The sequence below is a fragment of the Myripristis murdjan genome, chromosome 6 (genome assembly GCF_902150065.1).
Source record: "Myripristis murdjan chromosome 6, fMyrMur1.1, whole genome shotgun sequence".
Taxonomy (NCBI): Eukaryota; Metazoa; Chordata; class Actinopteri; order Holocentriformes; family Holocentridae; genus Myripristis; species Myripristis murdjan.
Window position 1 is genome coordinate 4,000,221 of NC_043985.1, and position 20,308 is coordinate 4,020,528.

Below are 20,308 nucleotides of genomic sequence, written 5' to 3' on the forward strand. Positions count from 1 at the left end.
ACTGAAGGCTGATAATTTGGCCTGTAGTGTTGAGCCTGGATCCTGACAGTGCCGGTGATATTTACATAAAACACAGCGGCTTAGTGGAAACATGAGATGTATTATGTGCATTTGTGTCAAAAGGACGAAAAGGAGGTTGGGGTGGGGTGAAAGGCCCTCCTGACAGTGACCCTCGGGGGGTAAAAGACCTCATGAGACAAAGGGAAGGAGGCGGAGGGGGTGGGGTGGGGGGTGTAAGCTGCCTCCAGGCAAGGGGAGTGAAGCACCATGAATGCCCATGAAAAGGTGACAGACGCCACACTGGGTGGACTCAGACCTGATTTAGCCAGCGCTGCAGACACGGAACTGATGGCTGAACGCACAGGAAGGTTTCTCTTGTCCAAAACGCTACACATGTACTTTGTAAACAACAACAAATTCATTATTTATTATTTCTAAAATAAAGAAAATATGGTGTGTCATTTCCCAGAAAGCCTCCAGACGGTAAACTAGCTGTGGACAGAACATGACTGGAGTAAAGTTAGCTTAGATATTGGGTGGATATTTATTTTGTGACAACAACAACAACTTCTAAAGCAAAGAAGGGAAATAATGAGTCGGTAAATTTAAGCTCTTCATTTGTTTCAATAAAGTCAGAAAGTAAAGGGGTGATCTTCAGTCTACAAGCACAGGAAAGGAATTAGTAATTTTTTACTGGCTAATTAATACCACTGGACATGGGTCAAGGTTGCATAACACTAATGGTTCTATAACAAATTATTTCTGGCATGTAGGATCAAACTACTTGGAATCAAACATACCAAGGGATTGTTCTTTCACAGGGATAGGGAAGATATGTGCAACCATAAATTGTAAGACACTAAGGTGTCTACATCGTAAAAATTAATTAAATTTTTTTTCCAAGGTTTTTTCAGGAAAAACGAACAACTCTTCACTGCAGCTTTTGGAAATATCTAGATGAGACATCACATCATCTGTTTGGTCGAAGAAAAATGTGCCACCAACAAACCAAATAGGCGTTTTTTTTTTTCCCTTTGCCATTGTGTTTCAGGGTGGATTGTTCCAGCTAAGCAAAACTGAACTTTATTAGGTGTAATATAAATCCACATGACAGCGTAATCTCCTCATTGGCTGATTTGTGCTGCTCTGGACAGCTAATCCAGAATAATGTACCTCTATTTTTCCATTCACTTCCGAAACAGGTCCAAAAATAACCCTTAGCACACAAATGCATACGAACAAAGCAGATTATGCCAATATAAAAAACAAGTCCAGGTTCCCATTTTTTTTGAGGAAATTCAACATATCTTGTTATCCTTTGTGACTTAAGAAAAAATAATTATAAGAAAAGAAATAGCAGGCATTTGAATTTATACTAAAAGAGTCTTCAACATTTATTCATAGTATTCATAATCACAGCAATGTTAGAACAACAAACTTAAATGCATCAGGTGAAATGGCAGTGTTAAGGCTTAGAGGTCATCTTCATATCTGCTGAACATTTTTCTGTTACTTACAAGAGAGCTTCAGCTGGACGGCCATCAGTGCTGAAACAGGAAGTCCTTCTTTCGGGATGAGAAAACGGGATTCTCAGAAAGACGGTTACATTGAAAATTGAATATTTAAATGAAATGTCTTTTTCCATTCACTCTTTTGGGGATAGATTTAAAGGTAATGTTTTGCCCTTTATTTGAACTCCAAAGAACAAAAAGTGTGGCTTAAAGGCTGACATGAAGGCATGCCAACTAACAAACATCACTGGTGTTTCAGCTGGTAAGAATCTGTTTGTAGTTTCACTTTGTAACAAATGACCAGAAAAAAATAATTTTACAACAATGATCGAGTAACAGTGTTATTATGCTTGAGGCATTTTCCACAGGTTCAATTTAATGCAAAATGAACTTCACAGAAGTCATTAAATTGCATGTTGTTAAACACAAGACTGTGTAAATGGGGTTAAAATCAAGTGAGTTAACTGAAGGCCGTGGCAGTGTGATGGTCCACTGCCCTACAGAAGAAGACCGGCAGTAATTTCAAGTGTGGTTGACAATAAGATTTTGTCATTAGATTTTTGTTCAGGTGGTGTCGGATCTCATGATGATGCGAGGAGGAAGAATGAGCTCCTCCTCAGTCAACAAATCACATTTTCAAAAGGTTTCCTTGAATCGATCTTACGAGTTGCACTGCCTGACAAAGACAAAAGGCAGAAACAGTTGGGAGTGAAACGGTCAGCCAGTCGATAGTCCTCGGCAGTATGATGACCTGTTTGCTGGCTAAAAGTAATGATGACTGTCTCTCTGCTTATTTTGAGGCATAAAACAGGAGAGAAAAACATGACAGGAATTTGATTAAGCACACATTGTAAATTATGAGTCTACAGTGCATATTGAAAGCCCACAGGAACATGTCTTCACAAAGTTCATCCACTATAGCAATCTCAGCCTGGCAACCGCCGTGTTTTAGTAGCACTGATATACAGTACATATACATAAAAAGATGCCGCCTCTATTGTTTGTTCCTAAAGCCTAAAGCCAGTTTTTGTACCTCTATGATCTTGCAGCACTAAGTACTAAGGCTTGTCCCAGTAATTCGGGTTGACAAGTTAATCCCAGTTCAGCGATCTTTGTCCAAGACAGTGACAATCCAGTGAATTATGGGATACTGGCCAAATTTTGAACATTTGATTAATTGGAACAATGTAACACCCCAAACAGTATCACATTTGTGTATGATGATGAAAGTTTGAGCAATTATAACTGAGGTTGCTTTCATTTTTAGTGGCTTTATATTTGCAGTACAAAGTGTGTGGTCTGGCCACTACTGCAGCGCTTCCCCGCTGCAATGGAACTTGGCTTCAAAGACACGCCCCCTTCCTGACCCCGCGTCTAATAGAGGTCCTTAAAGGGTTTCGGGTAGTTGAACATTAGATAATCCATGTAATAGAAGTCATAGGCCTTTTGCCTCTCTGTGGAGTTCAGCTGTGCAAAGTAGCTTTGGGTAATTTTGGAGGAAGTCCTTTCTGCAAGGGGGTTCCTGTCTTTGAAGTCAGGGAAGGTGAGGTTACTCGGTGCCCCAATTCTTTGCAGCAGGAAGTTCGCCTCTTCTGCTAAGCTTTCGAACTTCCCAATGAAGTTGTATTTAAGAAGGCAGGGGTTGCAGAGCTGGGTGACAGGCTCCCAGTGGATGTCCATCCCCACTGGCCGACGCACGTCTAACAAGTACTGAACAAACTCCCTGAAGGTGACCCCGGCTCCCGTCTGCAGGGCGGTGCTTGTGGCGTTGGCTCGATACCTGGAGATAATTTGACGTCCAAACACAGGGTGGTAATAAGAGTTGGGGCTTTCAAACTTATCACGGAAGGCCGACACCAGCCGCTCAAAGGGCTCCCGTACAAAGAGGACCTTGGTGTAAGAGTGGAGTCTCTCGGTGATGCCAGCACGGTCGTAGCTCTCCAGGCGACGCAGGTGGTTGGCGTAGTGCGCTGCATCGTGGGGAATGTCTCGAGTGGAGGTGGCACTACCACCAAGGACCATGAGCACCCTTTTCCAATTGGAGCAGCCAGCCTTTGGGACCTCACAGTACAGCAGCCTGTACCTGTCCTCCACATAAACCCGGGACACCTGTCGGTGTGAGACGAGCTGCTCAGTGACGCCAGGTTGGTACTTGGCACAGACTTCCCTCAGCAGGCGTCGACGGGACTCCTGCATCAGGGCCAGCCTCTGCTGCTGTTGGTCCTCCTCACCAAAAGGGGCACTAGATGTCACAAAGTTGCTCTTTAGAAGCAGTTTCCTGTGGCGTTTGGTGACAGGCTGTTTGGGGCTGACTGCTTCATCTTTAGGCTTTGAAGGAGATGAGTTGGACATCTGCTGGACAGCCAGAGAAGGCCGGTGAACGTTGGGGTCGGAGGGCGAGTTTTCTAACCTTGTGTCTTCAATCTGCCTGGAGTCAACGTTACCGAGAGCTGTGCTCTCTGTGTTAAAGTCCTAAAATACAAAATTGCAAAGAAAAAAAAACAAATGACTTATGATTTGGAGATTCTTAAAGGGTTCACTTACAAAATATCCATGCTTATCATTTAATATTTAATTTTCATTCACATCAGCTGTTTTGTATATCTCGACTGACCCTGTACGTAACACATCAATGTCCCAACCCTGGCCTCACAAATTCAGTATTCATGTTATGCAACCATTAAAAATGTGCAGATCAACATACTGTCTCATTGCTTCACCTAACAAAGAAAGAAATGTTTTTAGTGACCCCAACAAGTATGTCACAAAGTTGAATAAATAATGACAATTATGTTTTTTTCAGAGGTGAAGCAGGTAAAACTGACCCCAAACATAACAGGAGGCTTAAGCTACACACTACATTTTCAAAAAGTACAAAAATAGTTCAGAATTGCAAATGGATTCTATCCTCAAATGAAGAACTAATTTGTATGTAAATGAGTCATCTTAAGATAACTCATAACATTATTAATAACCCATAATGTGCTTTGCTTGCATGCCGGTAATCATTTTGTAATTGGGTATTACTGTCATTACGCGCTCTCTCTCTTGCACACATATGAGCACGTGCACACACACACACACACACACACACACACTTACTAATTACCATATATTACGCCATCACTCAAACCACGGTACACACTACATGCTACTACAAGCTGTACACCACACAGCCCACAAGATGGCAGCACATCACTACTTTCAACAGCACAGGACAGCTTGCTGGAGGCCCCATGTCAAAGCTATGGGACAGAGCTGCAGATGGGCTCACCTTCTGAATGGGCCACCTGGGAGCCACCACAAAGTTTGCACCTGGGAAGAAAAGAAAAAACACAAGAAGAAACAGTGGATGAGATGCTTCAGGAGAGCAGATAGTAGTGTATGGCAGTCAGGGATATGCAGTAATATTAGGGGTAAACGCTATTGTCCTGTATATCTTACTAGCAAATGGTCACTTGATTATTTAAGTTGGAAAAAATGGCTTAAAAATGTGAGGTTGCTGATCTGAATCCCTAACTGGCCAGAAACTTTTGGATAGGAGATATCCAGCAGCCATTGTCACTCAGTTGTTAGAGCAGCACAGTCGCCATCAGTAAAAGTCTTTTAAGATAAGATAAGATAAGATAAGATAAGATATTCCTTTATTAGTCCCACGGTGGGGAAATTTCACGCATCACAGCAGCAAAGTGGATAGCAAGATACGAAGCACAATTTACACAATAAACAGTATATACAGATAACTACCAAAGAGCAATATAAACACTGTAAACAAGGAATGTAGAAAAATACTATATTTGCTGTGCAGCAGGGTGGGGCTGAAAAAAAAAAGTTCATGTGCTCAGTCAACTTTCCCAGGAAAAATAAAAGTAAAAACAACTCCTCCCATAGCCATTTATCTGCATGGTAAGTGTGACAGTGCCACTGCTCGCCACATTTAAGTCGTGTCTGCGAGGAAGACGTGTTCGTCCCGCCACGCTGAAAATATTCTGGTGAGGTGGCTGCCCCGTAGGCCTGGAGGGGAGACAGTATGTATTACAGATGGTGTTGCCAAGAGACGACTCAAGATTAGGTTTTGATAGAGAGGCCAGTCTGAATGTGTCGGTGTGTGTGTGTGTGTGCATGCGTGACAAAGACACAGAATGATGGCGAGGAGGGAATGAGAATAATAAATGATATATTCTGTTCAAGGTGGGCTCCCCACAAGGTACAAGGCCTAGCATCTTTCACCACCAAAGCTCATATTTATTATTATTGCTCACATTTACGTGACTATTCGAGGGACACAGAATAATTTGTCATATCTATTGCCCGGCCTCTGTGGATTTGATCCTTGCTCCACTATTGGTTGCCTACAATGTTTGGTGATATGGGAATTAAAGGTTATTTACTGTCACGCCAGGCTGCTCTGAGTAATAGTGTCAGCTAAATGCCTAAGTGGTTTTAATTGCTTTATCAACACCTTGAGCTATCAGTCTGAGCTACGAGCTATTGTGCCTGCTTTCAAAGTAACTGGGAACAACCTTTCCTCTTTTAAAACACACAATTAATGTGGGATTATTCACAAACAATGAGGGTGAGAAAAAAAAAATCACGCAAGTGCAAAATACAACAGCAGAGTGCAGAAATAACCATAAATGCCTTTTCAACAGAATCCACAGTCTCTGCTCATTTAATGAACTGAATTGCATTATCTGTCGAAAACACAACGTGATAAATTGCAAGACTGGAAAAAAGTGAAAGTCCGCATGAAAGACAATTTGTCATTATTGAGTTGTTTGAACCTTGTTGTTTGATGGTTTTGAGAAAAGCCATTCGGGAAATGAAAGGGAACAACATGTAAAGTGAGGAGGCAAAGAAGCTCCACTTAACAAACAAATTTTAACTCGACTTGATATGAGAGCCAACTAAACACACGCCGCTGCACCGTGTCTTATTTGGCAGGCACTCTAAAAGCCTCAGTGATCATTGATGTGGTTGGTACGGTAACGGGGGACATGCCTTGTGCAGCCTTAGCACACACTGACAAAGCCTGCAGGCCGTGTAGGTCATCTTAAGGTCAAGTGTGCTACTTGTAATTTTCTTAATCGTTGCATCATTGTTAACTAACTCTGACAGTTCAGTATGATTACTGTAAACGAATGAACCCATCGTGGTACTGTTAGTGCTCGTGTTTCTCCATGTTAAGACTATGTTCCCCATAAGCCGCCACTTCCTGTTGATTCCTGTTCTTCATCAGTGAATGTTTTTCTCTTTGGCTTCACTGAAGGATGCTGATTTTTCTTTCAGAGCTTCACTCTTTATGCCCTCATACCATTTGAGAGAAACTCCCAGAACTGCAGCTTTGTTTTGCACAGAGAGAACAGCCCCCTCTTGCTGTTTTGCCTTGTAAAGCAATCAAGCAGATGATCTTCACACACAAGGCGAGACAGAGCTGCAGATCTTTTCAGCGATGGTTCTCAACATGAACGTGAAAATGATTTATTAACATTAACATGCCTCGGTTAGTACATTTAATGAAGCCTGTCCTGGTTTTTTTTTTTTTATTATTATTTTGCCTTCCACCTGTGAACATGCCACAGAAGTGGCAAAACATACCACATCTGATCACCTCCTTTGTAACACCACTTAATACCACTTAGTATTTGGTGGCGACTGCAAAAGCAAATTGATGATCTGCTCAGAAAAATGAGATGCAGCGGCGGTAATTCAGAGCTTAGATGTGATAAAAAAAAAAAAAAAAAAAAAATGCTAACACTGCATTAGCACCTTGCAGGCTGGTCAAGGGCAAGTTTTGAGTCACCATATAAGGTTTGCTCATTTTTGAACACAGTGACTGGTAATATGGATGTTGCCATAGAAGCAGTAGCCTCCGCTGATCTGTGTTTGAGTTGTTGTTCCCCCCACGGACACTACAGACAGTCCAGACACAGCCAAGCACACTGTTGACAGCACCCAACAGGAGGCGAGTGATACTCTAAATAACTCTGGCAGTGTTGCAGAATCTGAAATAGGCTCACACAGACACACACACACACACACACATCAGTGCACAGGTGCAAACAAGCACATACATACACATACATGCACATACATAGCAGACACATACACACAGAGAAAATACCATTGAAAGTCACCCGTTCATGCACACACACACTTTCATGTGCATGCAAGCAAACATACAAACACACACACACACACACAAACACAGAGGAAGGGCAGGTGTCCCGTTTGTGGTTTGTGTCCCAGAGTATCGGCGGCTCCAGATGGCCTCCCAGCATCATCCTGACACTGAAGGTTAGCAGCGTCCTGCTCCGCTGTGTCAACAGCATGCTCGCAACTGCCACCGTCTCTTCAACACATGCTTATTTATTTTTCCAGGGCCCACAACTCGCCCTGAAGAGCACGGAAAACACACGCCGTACCCTCCAAATGCTGATTTTCAAATCAAGTTTTGCATAATCGATATCTCAGTTGTCTAAAGCCTGGGAAGCTCTTTAGTCTCCATCCTCTCTTCATGCCTGACAGCATTTCTTACTGTCTTTATTTCTGTTTAACCATTAGTTAACTTTTTTAGAAATCCATGTTTTTTTATGATTACTTTAGTCTCCATCTTTGGTGCACCATTGTTGTGGCGCCTCTGCAGTGCCCCTCCCAGACATCACTTGTCAATCAAACAGTTTGTCCAGCAGTGTGACGTCTTTTTCCTCGGATTTTCAGTTGATAAAGTTTGAGTTTGTGTAAGTGGCGCTCTTCTCTTTGTCTGCTCAGCCGCGGTGGGTATTGTTACTCATGCTGACTCCCTGGTTCTTCCTCTGTTTATTCCAAACAAACTGGAAATGTAAAATGCATCGCTTGCTGTGTGCCGGAGAATTTTCCCCAGAGAGGACTTACCAGACACACTGTGTAGAGAAAAGAAAATGTAAAAGTTTTCAAGACGTGGCTGTAGGCTGAATCACTTTTGTAATGCATCAATCAGTGCAAGAGACTAGCAAGGAGGATGTTTATTTATATCAAATTCACATGGATTATTACTTTGACAAGAGCTGTCCCACTGAGGTTATGTGTCTCTCCTTCAAGGAAGACATGAGGATGAAAAAGAAGAATGTGGAAAATCAAATTACAAACAAAATTAAATGCAAAAAAATCTTATTTGATTGTTTATCATACAAAACAATGGAAGGAAGTGATGAGGTCTTAATTATGAGAAACACTAACAATATCACTGAGGCTCCCAATAATCTCCACCTTTCTTTATAGACCCCAGGAAGAATAGCTGCTGCTTGCAAAAGCTAATTGGGGATCTAAATAAAACAAACAAACAAACAAATGGTAATTAAACACAGGTATCACATTCTGACTACAACATAGTGGCATCCTGAGGGACTGTAACATCAGAACTACTGTCACTGTCATCCATCCGTCCTCCATACCTGCTTATTCTTAAAACAAAGGCTCCAGCCTCCATAACCCTGGAGCCCATCCCAGCATGCACTGGGCAGAAGTGAGGGAAACACCCCCCAGGCATGTGTGACCCCCCAGGTTGACTTTCAATAAGCCACAGACGCCCGTTTGAAGTGATTTTGCCCTTTAGGGCCCTTTACATCAAAAGATATCTTGGTTTGTGTTGAGCATTTATACACAAGTGATTTATAATAATTATGAATATAGTTTTCTTGTATTTAAAAAAATATTTTATGCTAATTTTCAAGTTTTTTTTTGTCTGATCTTCTGGTAATTTTCTTGAAAAAAAAATCTTTTGGTTAGTTTGTTTTTACTTATGCTCCAGTAAATTTTTTGCTAATTTGCTAATCAGCTTTTTTCCATCTTTTTGAGAGAAATCGAGTGAATCTGCACAGATACCAAAGGGTTAAACTATTTATATGTCATACTTGTGCATTGCTAAATTGTGGTTAAACCAGAAAGAAGACAATGTTAAAGTGATCCCTCATTCATTTTCTACACTGTAACAAATTCTAGTGAAATAAATGATTGAAATTAAAGTATTCCTCATTTTGCTGAAGACCTGTTGGAAGCCCCTCAAGGATCACCAGGGGCTCCCAGACCGCACTTTGAGAACCACCACCAGGCTGTGTCAGGCTATATGTTCAGTCAGGAAGCTCAAATCTGTTTTACTGACACATTTGATTGGAGCTGGATCAATTTCTTGCAATCTGAACATCAAAAAGGCACATTTGTTTATGGTTTCAAATGCTATTCACACCATGTATCTCCACGTGCCACTCAGTGTGAATGGACAGATTACTTAGATGGACAGACGAGTTATATGGATGGATTAGTCACACAGCCCTGCCAGTTATTGCTTCTCTTACAGGTACACACCCCTCACTTTGCTGTGCATTTTTTCCCCTATTTATTCCATTGTGGCGGGCTATCACACCATAAGAAGATATTTTTTACTGCTGCCTGCTGCCTGTAGAGTTCTTACAATATTTCTACTGTCATTCAGTCGAGTTGCTGCTGCTGAAAATACACTTGTCACTGTGGGCACGTCCGTGTCACTATTACAGCAACCAGTATGGAGATGCAAGCAAACGTGAAAACAGTTTGAACAAATAAATCTTACACTGCAAAAAGTCAAAATCTTACCAAGATTATTTGTCTTATTTCAAGTAAAAATGTCTTATTTCTAGTCAAAATATCTCATTACACTTAAAATAAGACATGATCACCTCAGACGTAACTTGTCTTTAGACAATTTTCACTTGTCATTTTTAACTTGATGTTTGGACTATAAGTCAGAAGTGAAGTCATGTCTGAGTGCCACGGCCTTGCTTTGGCCGTGGTGTGGTGTGTTGGGTGGGGCCGGTGTCTTTTTATGAGTCCACACCCCTGACAGGGAGTTGTCATGTGTTGCTGTCAAGTTTTAGATGACATGTTTACCTGCCTATTTAGGATGCACCTGTTCACCACACTCCACCCCTTCTGCACATAAAGGCACCACACCTGAACACACCTTTCTGCACAGTTTTTTTCATGTTCCAGTTTGTTTAGAGTCCCAAATCACTGGTTACAGTCTCAAAGGGCTTTTCACGCCCACACGGTCACAACAGACAAAACAGGACGGCACTCCCTCACTTGATCCTCATAGCGGGCAAGAAAAAAAACTCCCCAAAAAACACAGAGGTGGGGCAGGGAAAAATAGAAGGAGTTTCAAAATGTGCACCTGCTTTTTTGCACACACACACACACACACACACACACACACACACACACACACACACACACACACACACACACACACACACACACTAAGGCATTCCAAATGTACACCTGCCTTCATGCTCTCTTAATTCAGTTACTTTACTATTAGCAGGCTTATCAGCAGTTTAACAGAAACATTAGCAAAGCAATAAAATATGTACATAATATATATATATGACGACTATTTGGTTTGAAATCATGAACTATATAATATCACGTAATTGCAAATATCTATAATTGCAGAAAACATTTTCAAAATTTCACAAATTACGTAGGAGTCAGAAAGGACATACTGTGTAGCACTGCGTGTGTGTGTGTGTGTGTGTGTGCGCACTCCCTAACTTTCACTCCTTCTCTGTCCGCTTCCTCACCTAAATCAAGCTTGAAACACGACTTCAAACTCCCATTCGGAGCTGAAGTTGAGTGACGACTGGTGTGTGTGTGTGTGTGTGTGCGAGTGTGTGAGTGTGTGTGTGAGATGTTGTCACACGCTGACCTACACGGAGGTCGTCTAGCATCGATTAGTTGCCAGATCCTGCTGCTGCTGACGGACTGAACTCGGAGACGGCGGCCAAGTCAAGCTGATGGGCCGTGTGTGTGTGTGTGTGTGTGTGTGTGTGTGTGTCAAAGAGAGAGAGAGAGCAAGTACATGTGTGGGTTCATGCGTTTGTATGATGTCATCTGTGTGTGCATGTGTGTGTGTGAGTGTCAAAGAGAGAGAGAGAAAGTACATGTGTGGGTTCATGCGTTTGTATGATGTCATCTGTGTCTGTATGTGTGTGTGTGTGTGTGTGTGTGTGTATTTCTCTCCTGTCCTTCGGGCCTCTCGTCTATTTTACCTGTCAGTCAGTCATATCTGCGTGTTGAATGTTTGGAATTGTTTAATCTGCAGATGCGTTGCTGTGCAGTGCAGTTGTTGTCCCGTCTCAGCGACATTTTTACACCACCACCGAGGAACAGATGGTGCTGGTGGCCGGGGGTGGGCGGAGGGTGTGCGGGCACGACGTGCAGGAACAGCTGGCAATGCATCATGGTCATTCATACAGACCACGTAAGATTTTATGGGTTCTTTAAGTTGTCAGAAAAGTACAACGGCCTCTGGATTTATTCAGCAGCGGTGCGTCATCACAGTTGCAACAGCAGCACTGAGGAAAGACGAGGGGACAGGATTTGTAATGAAGCCGAACTCCAAGCAGAATACGGAGTAAACTAAATGTTTATCTTAAGAAAAGTATGAAAAGACATCTATTTTATCGATTAGGGCTCACAAAAAAAAACATCCTTAAATGTATAATTTTTAGTGTCCAATTCAGGATCAAGTTTTCGAATCAAACTGGTGTCGAGAGCCAAGAGGCTGCAGGTTTTCATTCCAACTGAAAACTGCACAAGGTGATTTCACTGATTAGTCCACTCTCTCTGCTTGAAGATGAGGTCATCAGTGAAATCACCTGGTTTTTGGTTGGAATGAAAACCTGCAGCCTCTCGGCCCTCGGTGGCACATGGTTTGAAAAAGCCTGTGATAAATGAACGTGCACAATCAACAAGCACAGAGACATTTTGAGTTAAAAGAGCGCCGACTTGAGATACTTTTGTATTGCTCTGGTTGAGCCCGTCCCTACAACAAGCCAAGTTCTGGACATTCATGCACACCACAAGCTCGCATTGCACTGAAATGACTTTGTGCTGGTCACTGACTGTTTATAGCAACCTAGTTACAGCTACCTAAAACAGAGCTTGCACTGATTTGATTGTAATGTTTGTAGCTTCACTGTGCACGAGTCAAGAGCCAAGAGGCTGCAGGTTTTCACTCCAACCAAAAACTCCACCAGGTGATTTCACTCATTACCTCACCCTCAAGCAGAGAGGAGGGACTGATCAGTGAAATCACCTGGTGGAGTTTTTGGTTGGAAAGAAAACCTGCAGCCTCTCAGCTCTTACTTAAGAAGACAAGGCAACAAATGACAGCAAATGCTAATGACAGAGACAAAGACAGCCTGAACACTGTTTTGAATGTATGAAAAGAACAAGTCAAGAACAAGCCTGTCATTACAGTGATTACCTAAACAAGGCTATGCATTTTATTGTATTGCATTGTAGTTTTAAGACACAAATAGTAAGAAAAATCAACATGTGCAAGAAATGGGGCCTCTATTTTTACTAATGCTAAAGCACTCTTAGGCTGAAACTATATTGGAAGCACAAAAGCACATAAGTGTAGTGTGTGGTTTGGTTTTCCAAGCGGTTTGCAAGGGATGCTGAATCAGATGCGTTGGTTCAATCAAGTGAACAGGGCGGCAAATCAGCACCCACCACCTGCCAAAATGTGTTTTTTTTTTTTTTCACTCCCCATGAACAGGTTGGCAGGTTACATAACATAAGGTGTGAACACAGACACACTATTTTGTTTTCCAACTGCCAACACTGTTCTTACATGGAATGCTGTGGGAAGCATCAGCAACCAATAGTCAGTGATGTCCTTTTTGAAAACTGACATCACCATCAAATATACACTCCTGATCAAAATCTTAAGACCAGTTGAAAAATTGCAAGAATTTACATTTTGCACTGATCTTAAAGAGGTTCTAAGTAGAGCTTCAAAATGCAAAAAGAAGAAATGGGAGTGAGACAAAAAAAAAAAAAAAAATTGAGTAAGCAATTTATTGCAAACAACCATTAAACTGAAATAGGCTGTTCATCAGCTGATCAAAACTTTAAGACCACTGCCTTTAAAAGCCGACATCCACATTTTTGCCCAGATTTGGGCTTTTAAAGGCTGTGGTCTTAAACTTTTGATTAGCTGATGAACAGCTCATTTCAGTTTAATGGTTGTTTGCAATAAATTGCTTACTGAAATGTTTTTTTTTTTTTTTTTTTTTGTCTCACTCCCATTTCTTCTTTTTGCATTTTGAAGCTCTACTTAAAACCTTTTTAAGATTCAACAGTGCAAAATGTAAATTCTTGAATTTCTCAACTGGTCTTAAGATTTTGATCAGGAGTGTATCTTGAGATTGTCCAGCCCAAAACAAAAAGGTACTAACTGCTTTATGACAATTTTTATTTAGTGATGCATATCCATACCAATAGCAGAGTGTGTCTAGGTGGTTGGACCTTGGAATCTCTTCAACAGATTAGGGCCAACCCCATTTCCCCCTTTTGGTCCTACCATGACACCCCTACCCCTCTGTTTTGCGTGCTCTCGCATAGGGTAGGATGACTCGTTTCTTTGGGGATGGAGGGGTTTTGGTCGTCTAGCCCTCCAAATCGAGCAACTAGAAAATGGGAGGTATAAAAAATGCAGAAGTGTCAAGAAAGAAGCCCATAAATGTAGCATATATTTGCTTTTACCATGCAAAAATGAGAAAATCAGTTGGGATATCTTTAATGTTGATGCAATGAGATCTGTAACTGGTTCTTACGACAAGCATTTCACGAAAATTGCTATCCACGATGTCACTAAAATATTGGTTAAATGGTAATCTGTGCATGACGATCCAGCATTTTGACTTATTTCCATATCCTGTGAATGTGTTGAAAATTTAAAACTAGCAGTCAAAGGGTAGTGTGACTTGCTGTGGTTACAGGAATGCTGTCCTGTCCTGTGTGGTGCTCTGTATTACTGTTAACCAGAAAAAGACATTTGGACCAAAAAATGTATTTCCCACCCTGCTCCTGATCTGCTGATAATGATTATTTTAATAACAAAAAGGGCTTGTAGACATACCTTTGTACTAGACAATGCATGCATGGCAGCACGTCACTTAAAAAAAAATAAGGTCAGTGCATAGTTAAGCATGCAGAGCTGCCTCTGCGACATTTCCCCTCGCTGCGCACGCTGCCGGTGTAGCACATCCAGCTGATTTACACTGGAGAACTCAGCAGCTTGCCTCACCTCATGTGTGCTTCACGTCCTATGCTATGACGTAGTGAGTTACTTTTCTATGGCAGCAACAGTGTAATGTAACATGTAACCTTTAAAATTATCATTCCCAAACACTAGTGCTGGATAAAGGCAGATGCCATTTAAACCACCTTTAAGGCTGTTGTGTGGGTGCATTTCTGATTTGAGCACGAAACAGCAAGAAATGAAGGAGCCCACTTTGCTTATTAAATTTGCCATTCAACTTTGAAGTATTTCACAACACAACAAACCCAACTGGACACCTGACACCAGCCACTCTGACCTGTGTTATGAATGCCAGAGTTTCTTCCAAACCGAAATTGGCAAATTCCATCAGCAGCTGCTTCTATCACTGCCAGGCCCACCTGGATGCCCTTGCCCTCCATATTCACTACAATCACTAGGCATAAATAGGCATAACAGTTACCACCGCAGCCAAATCCTCCACCTGTCAGCTGGACCCTCTGTCTACCAGCCAAGCTGAAGCTGCAGTTCCTGCTCACCAAGATAAGTAGGATGTTGTTTAGGGCCTCATAATGGTCAGAAACGCCCCTGCTAGGGCCACAGGTAAAAGCCAAAGAAAATGAATATGTAAATGAAGCGTTGCATACGCATCACCCCTCAATTATCCATGCACAACTGTAAGGAAGGGCAAGAAAGTCAGAGTTTAATGTACTGTAGGTGATCATTAATTGGATCTATACTGCCTTGCCAGAACAAGCAGTATTTTATTGCACAGCAGTGTGCTTTTATGAATTGCTTATGGGACATGCAGATAATTAGAAGCAGTAAACTGAGGTGGTAACCCTAGTTTATGAATAAGGAAAATGCCCACTGCCATGGTCCTACCAGCACCATGCTGTTAAAATGATAGGATTCTTCCCCATAGAGTGGCATTCACTGTCGTATGAGAGGGTAAACCATCCAGCAGGTTTGGTCTGTTAACTTCTCCCTCGTCACAAATAATATAGTTCTGCCATTTTAGAGGAGCAGACTCCCAGTGAAGCTCTGAAGTTGTGAAGTTCCTCTGACAGGGAAGGAGTGAACAGACCAGACTGGGTGGATGTCACTTAAATAAAGTGGGTTCTCGAGCCAGGTCGGTAAATAAATTGGCATTACAGCATAAGGCCAGATTTACGTCACTGTGCTTTTTATGTGGACCAGTTGAGACTAATGTGATCCTCACTGTCCACCAAACCTATCGTGACATCAGCCAATCAAATCAAAGCTGCTTACTGCTAAACATCTGCGTTACATGTTAGTAATGTGGTGACACATTTACAATGTTAAGCCACCAAAAAGAAAACATGAAAATGAAGAGAAAAGTCACCGAGGTTGGGGTGTTGTTTGGATGACACAGGAGCTTTGAGATCTTGGCTACAATGTCATCGTCATCATCATCATCACCACCACCACCAAACCATTATTTAAATTGGTGATGGCTCTTGAGAGCAACCTCTCATTCCCAAGGATGCCCTGCATGCACAAGCAAACATAATACAAAAGAATATATCTAAACAATTAAAGACAAACAAAAAAAATGTCAAAAAATATGAAACTCAAACTCACAGTATGTAGATAATGCCTGATGCACTTTTATGGCTGGTGTAAGAAATGTTTTTGGCTGGTAAATTGTTTCAGTTCAACTTCCATTCGCAAATGAGCTAAAAATTTTATTTTGAACGCTGCTACTGGGTAAGAATCCCAACTGTTACTCTAACCGTGCCAGTGAGCTTCATGTGAATAACCCCTACTGTTGGAGAAAACATTACTTTATATACATTTTTCCAAATCATGTTGTGTGTGTGTGTGTGTGTGTGTGTGTGTGTGTGTGTGTGTGTGTGTGTGTGTGTGTGTGTGTGTGTGTGTGTGTGTGTGTGTGTGTGAGAGAGAGAGAGAGAGAGAGAGAGAGAGAGAGAGAGAGAGAGAGAGAGAGAGAGAGAGAGAGAGAGAGAGAGAGAGTGTGTGTGTATCTTTACATCTAAGTAAAAAAAAAAAAAAAATGCTCTTGAATACCTGGGAAATACAGGATAATATACTCTAACAAAAAGGAAGTATACTCAAGGTTTGCTCAAGGTTTGCAAACAAATAATATTTTCTTAAGTCTGTAATGTATTCAGCTGAAGTGGGCAATTAACTCAAAATATCAAACTGCATACATAATTGTGATAAATTGAGAATGCATTTTTAATTGAATCATGACCCCAGGAATCAAAATGGAATTGAATTCTGAGTTTCCCAGAGAATCCAAACCATATTAACTACCTTAATTCAGCGACATCATTATATTGATGATTACGTTCTATTGTACAGAACATTTTCAAACCAAATAATCATCTCAGTTTGGTTTGACTATTCAAACTGTTTGTGTGTTTATTTTTGAGAGTGTATATTTTGTATGCTGCTTTGGCAATATTGTTTCTGACAGGCAGTTGTGCTTATGAAGTGAGTGAATTGACAGCCATATTAGTCAGCCCTGTGACCTGTACCACATTTATAACTTGCCTCCCATCACACAGCTCCACACACACACACACACACACCCATGCTCCACTGCAGCACAAAAATCACAGAGCAAGCACTTTGTAGACATTTTGATTGTGTTGCTTTGCTTGTAAAACCAACCTGAACCCTCTACTTCCCTTTCTTCATCTTATTGTATTCCTGATTTACTTTTCCTCTTCACTCGAGCGAGTCTGGAAAGTGCTACTGCCGACAACTTTTCTAACTCAGAGAAGTGCTAAGTGTGGTTAAACAGCAGTGAAGCAAAAGACAAAGCAGAATCCTTGGGTCCAGGTGATACAGGTGTGTTTACCGTCTCCTGACCCGGGCCGGTGGTAGCGCTGCTTCCCACCGGAGGCTAATTAATTACAAGCCGGCTGGTGGTTCAGCTGAGCTCAGCACCTGCTGCAGCCAATCATGTCGCTGTCCTGTGCCACAGCTGACCTGGGAGTGTGGTGTGCTAATGATTGAAAGGAGAGCATGCCCACTCTTGCCTGTGCGTTATTGCTGTCGGCTGAAAAATGTGGATCTCCAGAATGACAGCTGTTGAGGACCTTAAAATATATAGATTTTTAAAGGCTTGTTTTGGTTTTCAGTATGACTCTGCATTCTGAGCTTTTGAAAGGGGTTCATGATCCCAAGATTCATGGACTTTTCCCAACTCAAAAAGGACCATCCTTCAGCTGGGGTTAGAAAATAAAAGATACTGCCATTGCATTTATTTTCTTGTACTTTTATTTAACCAGTGAGATCTCTGTTTAAACAGAAGCCTGTGTGCAAGCACTAAAAACTAAAAAAAAAATAAGACATTATACATGGACCATTTAAGCAACAAATAATCAAGAAGTATTGCAAACATGATAAAATGTAAGCTATTGCTTTAAAAACACAGGGCAAACAAGAATTTTAATTGTCAGTTTTTATTTATTTATAGAATAAAAATCAAAATTAAAGTTAGGAACATGGAACATCATGTGCTAAACCGTACAACTGCACACACCAAATGTGCATTTATCCAAGTTCCCCTTGAGCATTGACATAATTCATTTTATCTAACAAAAATAACTGGGACACACTAATAAATTCTTAAAGCTGAAATATCACTCAGTTTAAGTATTTAACACATGCTATTCTCTTGGTTTTGTTCAGTGCTTTCAGTCATTTTGAACACTAAATCTTTCCTGGAGCAAGAAATTAGAGAGCCAAGACTCTAATTTGTGACGTTGAACCAACATACAGCCGGGAGCTGCTGCCTTTGTATTAGTAATCTCAGCTGTGAACCAAAAACTCGAGCACGATTTCCTGAAAACCAGCCTGGGAACTTGTCAGTAGTCAGAGTTACCGTTTTCTCCATGTCAGCCTCTGTGAAGCTGTAGATCAGTGCACCATCACACATCTGACAGCTTCTTTCTTTTGTTTGTGGCTCAGGGAAGCAGCCATGAATGTTAACCAGCCTTAACTATCTCACGGTATTGCAATGAAAAAAAAAATCCCTTTCAATGCAATCAAGTCAAAACCCTACAATCATCAACAAATGCAGTTTTATAGATTTGCGGCAAGTGTTAACTCAGTATTGCTTTACAGTTTCAGTATCAAAATTCATTATTTGAGACATAATATATTTATAACAATATAGGAGAAAAGCTGAAGTGGGTTTGAACCTATTTTGCATTACTTTGTTGTTTGTTTCTTGTAAAAAAAAAAAAAAAAAAAAAGTAGTAGAAATGGTAGGGAATGAACAACATATTCATGCCATGCCCCTTCTGTTATTCATGAAGCCTCTGGTCCGGTGGTTAAAGCTCCCCATGTAGTTGCTGTCACTCTGTTTGCTCAGCTCCCCTGAAGTTGATGTGAAGTGAAGTTGGGCTGGCCCACCACTCAACTTTGCCATGTGTTATTCAACACCCTCATTGTTTTACACGTGCACAAAAGTTTATCTCCATTACTCTGCGTGAAAACAGTTTCCTCAGCTCTGGCTGTGTCAAATTTTGATATATGACATATTGCATGTTAAATTGAAACTGTGGGAACAAACACAGAAAGAAAGCTGGTAAGCTGGTGGATTCAGTAGAAGATGCTGAAAATATGCACATACAACATGTTTGTTGGTTTGTTTGATTAAAACTGCTGGAAGAAATACACTACTCACAAAAAGTTAGGGATATTTGGCTTTTGGGTGAAATTTATGGAAAATATAAAAAGTTCATGCTACAGTGATATTATATCATGAAAGTAGGGCATTTAAGTAGAAGCATACACTGGTGATTTCCTCATCTCAAACAATTTCTTGAAACAAAAGCCAACAACAGTGGTGGATATACCACAACAAAAAATGTCAGTGTCAATAACTTGTCATGTGCCCTTGAGCATCAATTACAGCTTGACAACGACGTCTCCTGCTGTTCACAAGTCGACTTATTGTCTGCTGAGGCATGGCATCCCACTCTTCTTGAAGGGCGGCCCTCAGGACATTGAGGTTCTGGGGTACAGAGCTCCGAGCCTCTACACGGCGACTCAGCTGATCCCATAGGTTTTCTATGGGATTCAGGTCTGAGAAAGTGCAGGCCACTCCATCTGAGGTACCCCAGTCTCCAACAGCCGTTCCCTAATGATACGACCTCAATGTGCTGGAGCATCAAACACCTGATGTGAATTTTGCCGTTAAACTCCTTGTTAGAGAACAGCAACTTGTGCAAAAAGTACTGAAACATTGAACAGTTGGACATGTGCATTCAAAAGTTTACAGAAGGTCACATTAAGTTCACCTGTAAAGGTTATAATGCATTTTAGGTTCTTCAATTTCACCCGAAAGCCGAATATTCCTAACTTTTTGTGAGTAGTGTAGATTGAGAAGCCTATCACTGAATTTCACTGACTTTCTCCATGGCTGAGCACATAAACCGTGTCTGACCTAGCACCAGGAACTAAGAGGGGCAGGGCTTGGGATCAGTCAGTTACAGCAAAACCTGCCGTGAATAACCCCCAGCTGATCACAAAGAACACATGAGCAGCATGAACTCCAAGCGGCTTGAGCTTTGATTAACAGTGGTTGGCACTGACTCATGTGGACATGTGAATGGTGAAATACAAATGCCATAGACATCCAGGCTTTCTCGGCAGGTGGTTTGTAATACAATCAAGGGTCATAGAAGCTTCTTAACAACAGCTCAAC

At 41.4% G+C, this 20,308-nt stretch overlaps 1 protein-coding gene across 1 annotated transcript in view; it reads right to left on the reverse strand.

The window, feature by feature from the left end:
* Positions 1-651: 651 nt before the first annotated feature.
* The window catches only part of LOC115360515 (carbohydrate sulfotransferase 8-like), a 57,830-nt gene continuing 38,173 nt past the window's right edge, over positions 652-20,308 (reverse strand). The window contains exons 3-4 of the mRNA XM_030053479.1: positions 4,786-4,826; positions 652-3,983 (exon numbers count right to left, since the gene is read on the reverse strand). Coding sequence (XP_029909339.1) covers positions 2,886-3,983; positions 4,786-4,826 — 1,139 coding nt within the window. The 3' untranslated portion in view covers positions 652-2,885. The remainder of the gene's footprint in view (positions 3,984-4,785; positions 4,827-20,308) is intronic.